This window comes from Lampris incognitus, chromosome 17 (assembly GCF_029633865.1).
Source record: "Lampris incognitus isolate fLamInc1 chromosome 17, fLamInc1.hap2, whole genome shotgun sequence".
Classification (NCBI taxonomy): Eukaryota; Metazoa; Chordata; class Actinopteri; order Lampriformes; family Lampridae; genus Lampris; species Lampris incognitus.
Genome location: NC_079227.1, coordinates 34,786,934 through 34,802,656, shown reverse-complemented (window position 1 = coordinate 34,802,656; position 15,723 = coordinate 34,786,934). Strand labels below are relative to the sequence as shown.

At 43.6% G+C, this 15,723-nt stretch overlaps 1 protein-coding gene across 1 annotated transcript in view; it reads left to right on the top strand.

Annotated features, from left to right (window-relative positions):
* The first annotated feature begins 3,839 nt into the window (after positions 1-3,839).
* Positions 3,840-15,723, top strand: part of LOC130127197 (mucin-13-like) — a 23,199-nt gene continuing 11,315 nt past the window's right edge. The window contains exons 1-7 of the mRNA XM_056296767.1: positions 3,840-3,864; positions 4,936-5,030; positions 5,648-5,778; positions 6,850-6,924; positions 7,020-7,147; positions 10,545-10,667; positions 15,287-15,396. Coding sequence (XP_056152742.1) covers positions 3,840-3,864; positions 4,936-5,030; positions 5,648-5,778; positions 6,850-6,924; positions 7,020-7,147; positions 10,545-10,667; positions 15,287-15,396 — 687 coding nt within the window. The remainder of the gene's footprint in view (positions 3,865-4,935; positions 5,031-5,647; positions 5,779-6,849; positions 6,925-7,019; positions 7,148-10,544; positions 10,668-15,286; positions 15,397-15,723) is intronic.

Sequence of the window (15,723 nt, the reverse complement as noted above, 5' to 3'; positions counted from 1 at the left end):
CTAGTCCTCTTCCATCTTCTACAGCTTCTGAATCTACTTCAAACACTGCTCCACCAACTACAACTACACCAGTTGCAACTACCACAACTAAGCCTGATGTAACTACCATAAGATCAGATCCAACGACAACTGTTTCTTCAGCTACAACTACAACTTCATCTCAATCAACCACTAATGCAGTTTCATCAACCATGACACCTGCTGCAACGACGATAAGACCATCTCCATCTACTACAGTTTCACCTTCTCAGTCTACTACACATACCCCAGCTTCACCTACCACAACAGCCACTCAACCCTTTACAACTTCATCATCTCCATCCACAATAACTGCAGCCCAATCCAATACAACTACACTCTCTCAAACTACTTCAACTTCACCTGATCAAAGTACCACAAGATTAAGTCCAACTACTACAAATAAACCCACTCCAACTCTTACAACAGATCTACCGACTGAAACTACTTCCACTCCAGCTACTACAAGTACGCCGTCTTCAACTACGCCTAGTCCTCTTCCATCTTCTACAGCTTCTGAATCTACTTCAAACACTGCTCCACCAACTAAAACCACACCAGTTGCAACTACTACAACTAAGCCTGATGTAACTACCATAAGATCAGATCCAACTACAACTCTTTCTTCAACTACAACTTCATCTCAATCAACCACTAATGTAGTTTCATCAACAATGACACCTGCTGCAACTACTACAAGACCATCTCCATCTACTACAGTTTCACCTTCTCAAACTACTACACATACCCCAGCTTCACCTACCACAACAGCCACTCAACCCTTTACAACTCCATCTTCTCCATCTACCATGACTGAAGCCCAATCCGATACAACTACCCCCTCTCAAACTACTTCAACTTCACCTGATCAAAGTACCACAAGATTAAGTCCAACTACTACAAATAAACCCACTCCAACTCTTACAACAGATTTATCTACTCAAACTACACCCACTCCAACTACTACACGTACGCCGTCTTCAACTACGCCTAGTCCTCTTCCATCTTCTACAGCTTCTGAATCTACTTCAAACACTGCTCCACCAACTAAAACCACACCAGTTGCAACTACTACAACTAAGCCTGATGTAACTACCGTAAGATCAGATCCAACTACAACTCTTTCTTCAACTACAACTTCATCTCAATCAACCACTAATGTAGTTTCATCAACAATGACACCTGCTGCAACTACTACAAGACCATCTCCATCTACTACAGTTTCACCTTCTCAATCTACTACACATACCTCAGCTTCACCTACCACAACAGCCACTCAACCCTTTACAACTCCATCTTCTCCATCTACCATGACTGCAGCCCAATCCGATACAACTACCCCCTCTCAAACTACTTCAACTTCACCTGATCAAAGTACCACAAGATTAAGTCCAACTACTACAAATAAACCCACTCCAACTCTTACAACAGATTTATCTACTCAAACTACACCCACTAAAACTACTACACGTACGCCGTCTCCAACTACGCCTAGTCCTCTTCCATCTTCTACAGCTTCTGAATCTACTTCAAACACTGCTCCACCAACTAAAACCACACCAGTTGCAACTACTACAACTAAGCCTGATGTAACTACCGTAAGATCAGATCCAACTACAACTCTTTCTTCAACTACAACTTCATCTCAATCAACCACTAATGTAGTTTCATCAACAATGACACCTGCTGCAACTACTACAAGACCATCTCCATCTACTACAGTTTCACCTTCTCAAACTACTACACATACCTCAGCTTCACCTACCACAACAGACACTCAACCCTTTACAACTCCATCTTCTCCATCTACCATGACTGCAGCCCAATCCGATACAACTACCCCCTCTCAAACTACTTCAACTTCACCTGATCAAAGTACCACAAGATTAAGTCCAACTACTACAAATAAACCCACTCCAACTCTTACAACAGATCTATCTACTCAAACTACACCCACTCCAACTACTACAAGTACGCCGTCTTCAACTACCAGTAGAACTCTTCCATCTTCTACAGCTTCTGAATCTACTTCAAACACTGCTCCACCAACTAAAACCACACCAGTTGCAACTACTACAACTAAGCCTGATGTAACTACCATAAGATCAGATCCAACTACAACACGTTCTTCAACTACGACACCATCTCAATCAACCACTAATACAGTTTCATCAACCATGACACCTGCTGCAACAACTACTGGACCATCTCAAACTACTACACATAACCCAGCTTCATCTACCGCAACATCCACTTCACCAGATGACAGTACCACAAGATTAAGTACAAGTCCTACAACTAAATCCACTCCAGCAATTACAACAACAGGTCTATCAACTGAAACTGCTTCTGAATCTACTTCAAACACTGCTCCACCAACTACAACTACACCAGTTGCAACTACCACAACTAAGCCTGATGTAACTACCATAAAATCAGATCCAACTACAACACCTTCTTCAACTACGACACCATCTCAATCAACCACTAATACAGTTTCATCAACAATGACACCTGCTGCAACAACTACTGGACCATCTCAAACAACTACACATAACCCAGCTTCATCTACCGCAACATCTGCTCCATCCTTTACAACTGCGTCTTCTCCATCTACCATGACTGCAGCACAAGCTAATACAACTACACTATCTCCAACTACTTCAACTTCACCTGATCAAAGTACCACGACATTAAGTGCAACTAATACAAATAAACCCACACCAACTCTTCCAACAACAGATCTACCTACTGAAACTACATCCACTCCAGCTACTACAAGTAGGCTGTCTTCAACTACCAGTAGACCTCTTCCATCTTCTACAGCTTCTGAATCTACTTCAAACACTGCTCCACCAACTACAACTACACCAGTTGCAACTACCACAACTAAGCCTGATGTAACTACCATAAGATCAGATCCAACGACAACTCTTTCTTCAGCGACAACTACTTCATCTCAATCAACCAGTAATGCAATTTCATCAACCATGACACCTGCTGCAACTACGATAAGACCATCTCCATCTACTACAGTTTCACCTTCTCAGTCTACTACACATACCCCAGCTTCACCTACCACAACAGCCACTCAACCCTTTACAACTTCATCTTCTCCATCCACAATAACTGCAGCCCAATCCAATACAACTACACTCTCTCAAACTACTTCAACTTCACCTGAAGGAAATACCACAAGATTAAGTCCAACTACTACAAATAAACCCACTCCAACTCTTACGACAGATCTATCTACTCAAACTACAACCACTCCAACTACTACAAGTACGCCGTCATCAACTACGCCTAGTCCTCTTCCATCTTCTACAGCTTCTGAATCTACTTCAAACACTGCTCCACCAACTAAAACTACACCAGTTGCAACTACTACAACTAAGCCTGATGTAACTACCATAAGTTCAGATCCAACTACAAGACCTTCTTCAACTACGACACCATCTCAATCAACCACTAATACAGTTTCATCAACAATGACACCTGCTGCAACAACTACTGGACCATCTCAAACTACTACACATGACCCAGCTTCATCTACCGCAACATCCACTTCACCAGATGACAGTACCACAAGATTAAGTACACGTACTACAACTAAATCCACTCCAGCAATTACAACAACAGGTCTATCAACTGAAACTGCTTCTGAATCTACTTCAAACACTGCTCCACCAACTACAACTACACCAGTTGCAACTACCACAACTAAGCCTGATGTAACTACTATAAAATCAGATCCAACTACAACTCTTTCTTCAACTACAACTTCATTTCAATCAACCACTAATGCAGTTTCATCAACCATGACACCTGCTGCAATTACCATAAGTCCATCTCCATCTACTACAGTTTCACCTTCTCAAACTACTACACATACCCCAGCTTCACCTACCACAACATCCGTTCCATCCTTTACAACTGCATCTTCCCCATCTACTATAACTTCAGCTCAATCCAGTACAACTACGCTATCCCCAACTACTACAAATTCACCTGATCAAACTACCACTAAATTAAGTCCAACTACTTCAACTACATCGACTCCAACTATTACAACAACAGGTCCATCTACTGAAACTACATCCACTCCAGCTACTACAAGTAGGCTGTCTTCAACTACCAGTAGACCTCTTCCATCTTCTACAGCTTCTGAATCTACTTCAAACACTGCTCCACCAACTACAACTACACCAGTTGCAACTACCACAACTAAGCCTGATGTAACTACCATAAGATCAGATCCAACGACAACTCTTTCTTCAGCTACAACTACAACTTCATCTCAATCAACCAGTAACGCAATTTCATCAACCATGACACCTGCTGCAACTACGATAACACCATCTCCATCTACTACAGTTTCACCTTCTCAGTCTACTACACATACCCCAGCTTCACCTACCACAACAGCCACTCAACCCTTTACAACTTCATCTTCTCCATCCACAATAACTGCAGCCCAATCCAATACAACTACACTCTCTCAAACTACTTCAACTTCACCTGATGGAAGTACCACAAGATTAAGTCCAACTACTACAAATAAACCCACTCCAACTCTTACGACAGATCTATCTACTCAAACTACACCCACTCCAACTACTACAAGTACGCCGTCTTCAACTACGCCTAGTCCTCTTCCATCTTCTACAGCTTCTGAATCTACTTCAAACACTGCTCCACCAACTAAAACTACACCAGTTGCAACTACTACAACTAAGCCTGATGTAACTACCATAAGTTCAGATCCAACTACAAGACCTTCTTCAACTACGACACCATCTCAATCAACCACTAATACAGTTTCATCAACAATGACACCTGCTGCAACAACTACTGGACCATCTCAAACTACTACACATGACCCAGCTTCATCTACCGCAACATCCACTTCACCAGATGACAGTACCACAAGATTAAGTACAAGTACTACAACTAAATCCACTCCAGCAATTACAACAACAGGTCTATCAACTGAAACTGCTTCTGAATCTACTTCAAACACTGCTCCACCAACTACAACTACACCAGTTGCAACTACCACAACTAAGCCTGATGTAACTACCATAAAATCAGATCCAACTACAACTTTTTCTTCAACTACAACTTCATTTCAATCAACCACTAATGCAGTTTCATCAACCATGACACCTGCTGGAATTACCATAAGTCCATCTCCATCTACTACAGTTTCACCTTCTCAAACTACTACACGTACCCCAGCTTCACCTACCACAACATCCGTTCCATCCTTTACAACTGCATCTTCCCCATCTACTATAACTTCAGCTCAATCCAGTACAACTACGCTATCCCCAACTACTACAAATTCACCTGATCAAACTACCACTAAATTAAGTCCAACTACTTCAACTACATCGACTCCAGCTATTACAACAACAGGTCCATCTACTGAAAATACTCCAACTCCAACAACTACAAGTAGGCTGTCTTCAACTACCACTAGACCTCTTCCATCTTCTACAACATCTTCTGCATCTACTACCACTACTTTGTCTACTTCAACGACACCATCTTTCACTATCACAACAACCGCTCCAATTGCTACAACCACTCCCCCCTTAACTAGCACCGTATCATCGTCTATTAGTACACGACCAGCTCCATCTACTACAAGTTTTTCAACTTCCACAACACAAGTTCCATCTACCACCGTTCCATCAAAAACTACCCCTCCATCTGCTACAACTACAGCTACTCCAACCTCTACCCCTATTATTGGTCCAATTGGCACAACTAAACCCTCTCCAACTACCACAACTACACCTACTCAAACTTCTTCAGCTACATTCACTCCAACTCTTACAACATCAGGTCTATCTACTGAAACTACACCCACTCCAACTACTACAAATAGGCCGTCTTCAGCTACCACTAGACCTCTTCCACCTTCTACATCTTCTGCATCTACTACCACTACTTTGACTACACCAACGACACAATCTTTCACTATCACAACAACTGCTCCAGTTACTACAACCACACCCCCTTTAACTAGCACCATATCACCTTCTATTAGTACACGACTAACTCCATCTACTACAACTTTTCCTACTTCCACAACACAAGCTCCATCTACCACAGTTCCATTAACATCAACTACCCCTCCATCTGCTACAACAGCATCTAATTCAGCTGCTACCACTATAATTACTCCAGTTAGCACAAGTAAACCCTCTCCAAGTATCACAACTACACCTACTCAAACTTCTTCAGCTACATTGACTCCAACTACCTTAACTACACCCACTTCAGCTATTACAAATACATTTCCCCCATCTACAACAGTTGCACCCACTCAGTCAACACAAACTCTAACTACTGCAATTACACTCACTTCAACCACTGCAATACCAACTATTACTACTGCTCATATAAGTGCTCCAATTAGTACAACTAAAATCTCACCAACTACTTCAACACCAACTCCAGTTACTACAACTATAACTACTCCAATTAGCACAAGTAAACCCTCACTAACTACAGCAATTTCACCTTTTCCACCTCTTGCAACTACACCCACTTCAACTACAAAAGTTACGCCTGCTTCATCTACTATAACTAAACCTGCTCCAACAACAACAACTGCACCTGCTCCATCTCAAGCAACTACACCCACTTCAGATAAAACAGCCTCACTGTCGTCAGCTACTACAACTACACCTGCTCCATCTACAGTAATTACACCTACTCCAGTTACAGTAGTTACACCCACTTCAATTAAAACAACTACAACCACTCCAACAACTGCAACAACACTCTCTTCTACCATTACAAAGTCTCCAACCACAGCAAGTCCAACTTCTTCGACCAAACCAGCTCCGGATACTCCAGGCACATCAATTCCTACAACCACAGAAGCCCCAGGTACCATACTCACAGAAGTCACAATTGCAACCACAGCAGTAACCTCTATTCTCATGAATTGTTTCAGTTTGTGTCCATTTTGTGGACTGCTTCAGTCATCTAGACCAGTGGTGGCCAAACATAGTATATTCCATCAAGGGCCTAGAGCATGGATTTGGCAATGGTGTGCCATGGAGGGAACCGTGTGTATGCAAGTTTTCATTCCAACTGGACTCCACAACAGGTAGCTTCACTGATCTTTGAAATCACCTGGTGTGCAGTCTGGTAGAAATTAAAACCTGCATGGAACACCGTTTCCCATCCCTGGCCTAGAGAATGCAGGTTTTCACTTGAGTCACATTCCATACCATCTGATTTCACTGACTAGTATAGCATCACGGGGGGGGGGGGACTAGTGAAATCAGGAGGTGTGCCATTTAGTGGGAATGAAAATCTGAATACACTTTTCTCAACGTTGCTGTTTCCATCAACCTCTTTTTATGCAAAGTTTTGAAGTTCAGCAAAAGAAAAGCATATACCAAATACCGAAAAAATTATTTTGAGATCACTTAAGGAAGAAAAACTGAAAATTGGATAATACCATAGTCATGGAAAAGAGAAGAAATTCTACATTTACATCTACTACTACTACTACTACTTTTGGCTGCTTCTGTTAGGGGTCGCCACAGCAGATCATCCGTTTCCATTTCTTCCTGTCTTCTGCATCTTCCCCTGTCACACCAGCCACCTGCAGGTCTTCCCTTACCACATCCATAAACCTCCTCTTTGACCTTCCTCGTTTCCTCTCCCCTGGCAGCTCCATATTCAACATCCTTCTCCCAATATACCCAGCATCTCTCCTCCACAAATGTCCAAGCCATCTCAATCTTGCCTCTCTTACTTTACCTCGGAACCGTCCAACTTGAGCGGTCCCTCTAATATAATCGTTCCTAATCCTGTCCTTCTTTGTCACTCCCAGTGAAAATCTTAGCATCTCCAACTCTGCCACCTCCAACTCTGCCTCCTGTCTTTTCGTCAGTGCCACTGTCTCCAAACCATATAACATATTTGGTCTCACAACCATCTTGTAAACCTTCCCTTTAACTCTTGCTGGTACCCTTCTGTCGCAAATCACTCCTGACACTCTTCTCCACCCACTCCACCCTGCCTGCACTCTCCTCTTCACCTCTCTCCTGCACTCCCCATTACTTTGGATAGTTGACCCCAAGTATTTAATCTCATATGCCTTCGTCACCTCCACTCCTTGCATCCTCACCATTCCACTGTCCTCCCTCTCATTCACGCATTGGTATTCCGTCTTCCTCCTACTGACTTTCATTCCTCTTCTCTCCAGTGCGTACCTCAATCTCTCCAGGCTCTCCTCAACCTGCACCCTACTCTCGCTACAGATCACAATGTCATCCGCGAACACCACTGTCCAATCCCCTGCCTGATCTTGTCCGTCAACCCGTCCATCACCATTGCAAACAAGAAAGGGCTCAGAGCCGATCCTTGATGTAATCCCACCTCCACCTTGAACCCATCTGTCATTCCAACCGTACACCTCACTATTGTCACACTTCCCTCATACATATCCTGCACCACTCCTACATACTTCTCTGCAACTCCCAACTTCCCCATACAATACCGCACCTCCTCTCCCGGCACCCTGTTGTATGCGTTCTCTAAATTTACAAAGACACAATGTAACTCCTTCTGGCCTTCTCTATCAACATTCTCAAAGCAAACATCGCATCTGTGGTGCTCTTTCCTGGCATGAAACCATTCTGCTGCTCGCTAATCGTCACCTCTCCTCTTAACCTAGCTTCTATTACTCTTTCCCATATCTTCATGCTGTGGCTAATCAACTTTATACCTCTGTAATTGCTAGTTCTGCACATTGCCCTTGTTCTTGAAAATCGGTACCAGTATGCTTCTTCTCCACTCCTCATGCATCTTCTCACTTTTCAAGATTGTGTTAAACAATCTAGTTAAAAAACCCACTGCCATCTCTCCTAAACATCTCCATGCCTCCACAGGTATGTCATCAGGACCAACTGCCTTTCCACTCTTCATCCTCTTCATAGCTGCCCTCACTTCCTCCTTGCTAGTCCACTGCATTTCCAGATTCACTATCCCCACATTATCCAGCCTTCTCTCTCTCTCATTTTCTTCATTCATCAGCGCCTCAAAGTACTCCTTCCACCTTCTCAGCACACCACCTGTGTGCACTTTCCTCCACTCTTGTACGTCACCGTTTTCCTCCCTCTTCTTGAAATATGTATTCACCACAGCCATTTCCATCCTTTTCGCAAAATTCACCACCATCTGTCTTTCCACATTTCTCTCCTTGACACCATACCTACCCATCACCTCCTCATCACCTCTGTTCCCTTCACCAACATGTCAGTTGAAGTCTGCTCCAATCACCACTCTCTCCTCCTTGGGTACCCTCTCCACCACGTCATCCAACTCATTCCAGAATTCTTTATCTTCCATCTCACAGCCAACTTGCAGGGCATATGCGCTGATAACATTCAGCAATAAACCTTCAATTTCCAGCTTCATACTCATCACTCTGTCTGACACGCTCTTCACCTCCAACACACTCTTGACATACTCTTCCTTCAGAATTACCCCTACCCCATTTCTCCTCCCATTGCACCATGGTAGAAGAGTTTGAACCCACCTCCGATACTCCTGGCCTTACTCCCCTTCCACCTGGTCTCTTGCACACACAGTATGCCTACCTTTCTTCTTCCCATCATATCAGCCAGCTCTCTCCCTTTTCCAGTCATAGTGCCAACAGTCAAAGTTCCCACTCTCACCTCCACACTCCTACCCATCCTCCTCTCTCACTGCCTCTGCACATGCATTCCCCCTCTCCTTCCTCCTTCGCCCAACAGTAGCATAGTTTCCATCGGCACCCTGCTGATTGACAGTACTGCTGGCGGTCATTGGTAACCCGGGCCTCGACCGATCCGGTATGGAAATCTTATTTATGATCCACATATTTGATTTGGCAAAGATTTTACGCCAGATGCCCTTCCTGACGCAACCCTCCACATTTATCCGGGCTTGGGACTGACACTAAGAATGTACTGGCTTGTGCATCCTCAGTGGCTGGGTTAATTTCCACATTTACATGCAAATTCTAAAAAAATTGTAGATAAATGTAGAATTATTAAATAAAGATATTAAAAAATTGACATTAAAATTAACTGAACTCCTACCCATAGGGATATTTTTTAATACATCTACAAAAATATTTAAGGAAAAACAGAGGGTTTGAAAAAAAATACTTGAATTTAGAATTTGTAAATTCTACATTTACATACAAATTCTAAATTCAAGTAATTTTTTTCAAACCCTGTTTTTCCTTATATATTTTTTAGATGTACTCTTACCTATAGGGATATTTTTTAATAACCTAAAACTTAAAACGTACTAATAGAAATGCTAATGATTAACATTTGATTTTATTCTGCTTAACATTTGGTTAGAGACAGGGCTATGAGCACAAGATTGCAAACACTGTCCCAGACAGTGTTCTTCTGCTCCTTTATTTCAATACAGTGGGGTATTAAGGTCATTATACTGTTAAATACTCATACTACTGTCTCTTGTCTTTGATGTTATAGATCCTTGTTCTTCAAACCCATGTAAGGGTGGGAGCACTTGTGAGGCTCGTGCAGATCAATCCTACATCTGCTTGTGTTTACCCGGTCAAATCTACAATGAAGAACAGCAGCGTTGTGATGAAGGTGAGTACCTGTCATATGTGGTATACCATAATACTCCTGTTACATGAGAGGGTCCCGCTGTCAACACAGCATGGAAAATGTCGAAATGAGTTTTATTGCATTTTACCGAGTTTTACTGCTTACTCTCTAAACCCTGAATTAATTTTTTCACCTGTGGAGGATGTAATTAAAATAAAACCCTATGTGTACATAACTAGTGTAACACCCGTCCCATGTAGCTATGTAGAAATCTGCTATTTGTAGTAGTACTGTGGGCAGGCCTGGGTATGGTTTCAAACTAAATAGCGCTATTACCTGTATGCTTTTAAACTTTTAATGCTACTCTATTTTAAACTAAAATAACTAGAGGTTCCTCAAAATAAGTGTATGATATATAATAAAGATGTGGCGCAGTGGTTAGCGCAGTCACCTCACAGCAAGAAGGTCCTGGATTTGAGCCACGGGGTAGTCCAACCTTGGGGGTCGTCCTCTGTGTGGAGTTTGCATGTTCTCCCCGTGTCTGTGTGGGTTTCCTCCGGGGGCTCCGGTTTCCTCCCACAGTCCAAAGACATGTAGGTCAGGTGAATAGGCCATACTAAATTGTCCCTAGGTGTGAATGTGTGTCGGCCCTGTGTGATAGTCTGGCGGCCTGTCCAGGGTGTCTCCCTACCTGCCGCCCAATGACTGCTGGTACAGGCTCCAGCATCCCTGCGACCCTGAGAGCAGGATAAGCAGTTCAGATAACGGATGGATGGATGGATAATAAAGATGTGGCACGGTGGCGCAGTGGTTAGCGCAGTCGCCTCACAGCAGGAAGGTCCTGGGTTCGAGCCCCGATAGTCCAACCTTGGAGGGTCATCCTGGGTCGTCCTCTGTGTGGAGTTTGCATGTTCTCGCCGTGTCTGCGTGGGTTTACTCCGGGGGCTCCGGTTTCCTCCCACAGTCCAAATACATGTAGGTCAGGTGAATAGGCCATACTAGTAAATTGTCCCTAGGTGTGAATGTGTGTCGGCCCTGTGTGATAGTCTGGCGGCCTGTCCAGGGTGTCTCCCCACTTGCCGCCCAATGACTGCTGGTACAGGCTCCAGCATCCCTGCGACCCTGAGAGCAGGATAAGCGGTTCAGATAACGGATGGATGGATGGATAATAAAGATGTGGCACGGTGGCGCAGTGGTTAGCGCAGTCGCCTCACAGCAGGAAGGTCCTGGGTTCGAGCCCCGGGGTAGTCCAACCTTGGAGGGTCATCCTGGGTCGTCCTCTGTGTGGAGTTTGTATGTTCTCGCCGTGTCTGCGTGGGTTTACTCCGGGGGCTCCGGTTTCCTCCCACAGTCCAAAGACATGTAGGTCAGGTGAATAGGCCATACTAGTAAATTGTCCCTAGGTGTGAATGTGTGTCGGCCCTGTGTGATAGTCTGGCGGCCTGTCCAGGGTGTCTCCCCACTTGCCGCCCAATGACTGCTGGTACAGGCTCCAGCATCCCTGCGACCCTGAGAGCAGGATAAGCAGTTCAGATAACGGATGGATGGATGGATGGATGGATGGATGGATGGATAATAAAGATGTGGCACGGTGGCGCAGTGGTTAGCGCAGTCGCCTCACAGCAGGAAGGTCCTGGGTTCGAGCCCCGGGGTAGTCCAACCTTGGAGGGTCATCCTGGGTCGTCCTCTGTGTGGAGTTTGCATGTTCTTTCCGTGTCTGCGTGGGTTTACTCCGGGGGCTCCAGTTTCCTCCCACAGTCCAAAGACAAGCAAGTCAGGTGAATTGGCCGTACTAAATTGTCCCTAGGTATGAATGGGTGTGTGTGTGTATGTGTGTCGGCCCTGTGATGGTCTGGCAGCCTGTCCAGAGTGTCTCCCCGCCTGCCGCCCAATGACTGCTGGAATAGGCTCCAGCATCCCCACGACCCTGAGAGCAGGATAAGTGGTTCAGATAATGGATGGATAATAAAGATATACACTTAGATTTTGATTTTGTCTCTTATCCTAATTTTCATCTATCCTTTTAACAGTTATTAAACATAAATTACCTATGAGCTGACACAAGGTTTCTTGAAATGTAATGCCAAATTACGGTCGCTATTTATTTATATGAAACAAGAATTTCTCAAAATCACATTCATGAATAACGACAAATAGAACTAAATCCCAAATATGAATAAACACAATAATGTCAAATAACATCAATCATAGGCCCACACTCATACACACACACACACACACACACACACACACACACACACACACACAATCTGCAACCTATGGCTGTTATGCTAATGCTAATGGCTACTCGCATTAGCAACACAATGCAAAGCTAACGGCTATAGTCCAACGGAGCTGTCCTCGCTCAGTCACAAATCGTCACACTCCCGAATCAAATAAATCAACTGAGCAACAAGTCCATTCACTATTTGGTGGCGAGCTAGCAATAGCTTGTCTTAACCAATTCTTCAAAGCTGAGCTAACTGCTATTATGCTAATTCTAAGGGCTACCCGCAATTAGCAACACAATGAAAAGCTAACGGCTATTATGCTAATGGCTACTCGCGATTAGCAACACCATGCAAATCTAACGGCTGTTATGCTAATGCTAACGGCTACTCGCGATTAGCTACACAATACGTTTTTACACCTTAACATGTAGTCATAGTGTGAAAAGCAATACACAATCCCATCACACAAATCCGAACCCTTTGGATAACTGTTCGTCAACCACTAAGTTAGGAACACATTTTGCAATCAAACAATCTGCGCTGTTGACTTGACGGTAACCATTCGCTTCCTTCCATTCTCACGACACACAAGACCAGTTTACAACCAAGCCCCGCCCCTCTACCCGAAAATGGAATTTAGGTTGGCTATCATTTCAGAACATGCAAATTAAAACAAAGGAAAACATAAATGGTCGTAATGCGGCTAATCAAGTTAGGCTGTTAGACTGTTAGGCTGTTAGACTGTCGACACGTGCTCGGTTCTGTACATATTAAGCAAACTGCTTATTTGCATAAACTCTGACCTTTTAACTGTAAAGATTATGCCTTTTCTATTTTATCCTTCCAAGTATATTTTTAACATATTTAAACCTTATGAACTTCATTTTTAAAGCTATTTATATCCTAAAATAATTTAGCCAAACCATTTTAGCCAGGGATACACCAGCATTGCCTGTAACACCTCTCTTTGTACAGAGTAATCATCCATTGTCTGATTTTATAATCTCGAATTTATGAACCAGATACACAGTTCTTCTCTAAATGAGCGGCGGTTACTTGGTAAATCTTGTGGTCTCTCCATTTAATACAAGTGTGAGAGGTTTTATCAGTGAGGTAAAAAGGAAAAGCTCCCCATGTATTATCTTGAGAGACTCGTGCAAATATGAAATATCTCAATTAGCTTTTGTTAGGTTTTGATTGTGTGAGAGAGGACTATGAGATTAAATACTATAAACTACAAAGGGGAAAAAGTATCTCTTAAGAAACAAATTAGTCCCACACAAATTAAAAATGCAGATATTGAAGAAGACGTTTTCGGTGGGTTTCGGACTCCGCCAAGGTTGTCCCTTGTCTCCAATTCTGTTTGTGATATTCATGGACAGGATCTCAAGGCGCAGCCAAGGTGAGGAGTGTGTCCTTTTTGGGAACCTCAGAATTGCATCTCTGCTCTTCGCAGATGATGTGGTTTTGTTGGCATCATCAGAACGTGACCTCCAGCGCGCACTGGTGCGTTTTGCAGCAGAGTGTGAAATGGCCAGGATGAAAGTCAGCACCTCCAAATCTGAGACCATGGTTCTCTACCGGAAAATGGGGGATTGCTTCCTCCGGGTTGGGGATAAGTTGGTGCCTCAAGCGAAGGAGTTCAAGTATCTCGGGTTCTTGTTCACGAGTGAGGGTAGGATGGAGCAGGAGATTGACAGGCAGATTGGAGCAGTATCAGCAGTAATGCGGACGTTGTACCATACCGCTGTGGTAAAGAGGGGGCTGAGCCGGAAGGCAAAGCTCTCAATTTACCAGTCAATCTTCATTCCAACCCTCACCTATGATCATGAGCTTTGGGTAGTGACCAAAAGGGTGAGATCGCGGAAACAAGCGGCTGAAATGAGTTTCCTCCGTAGGGTGTCTGGGCTCAGCCTTAATGATAGGGTGAGGAGCTCGGAGTGGAACCACTGCTCCTTCGTGTCAAAAGGAGCCAGTTGAGGTGGTTCAGGCATCTGATTAGGATGATTCCAGGGCGCCTTCCTTTGGAGGTTTTCCGGGCACGTCCGACTGGGAGGAGATCCCGGGGTAGACCCAGAACTCGCTGGAAGGACTACATGTCCAATCTGGCCTGGGAACACCTTGGAATCCCCCAGGAGGAGCTGGTGGGCATTGCTGGGGAGAGGGACATCTGGAGGCCCTACTCAGCTTGCTGCCACCGCGACCGATCCCTGAGAAGTGGCTGATGATGAGCTGAGATATTGAAGAAGAAATCACAAACTGCTTGAAGTCAAGATTTTTTTTAATGTCAAATCAAAGAAAGACAAGGAGGAGTAATTGCTTTTTGGAAAACCAGTGCTGTTTTAACTTTGGTGTAAGAGGTATTGCTGAAGTGGTTGGAAGAGAACAGTTTGTGGCATCATTTAAAGGGTTGACATCTTCTCACCCCAGTCAAGGTTTTCCCTGGAAATATTGTCCTGCCCAATGTGACATGTTTCGAAGATCTGAGGAATAATAAATCGCTGGCATTCCAAATGGTAGCTCGACAAATTGTTAAAGAGGTAAGCGATCAAAAAGCCCATGTTTTTGTTGGTTTGTTTTTATTTTTGTATGCTGGGTGTGTGTGTCTGAATGTGTGTCTATATGGCCATCTCTGGAGCTCCAAGGTTTAGAATACCAGCAAAAACAAAAACAACAAAATAAATAAATACATTTCAGAATGGATGAATGAATGAATGAATAAATAATATGATCCATTGGACTTTCAGGACACTTGGTAAACCATTTGTCCATTTGGTAAACATTTGTGGAGGATGTACTTCATTATTATATGCTAGTTGCCACATAATGGAATGGTTTTATAACTGAAATTGAACTCAAGGAGAAAT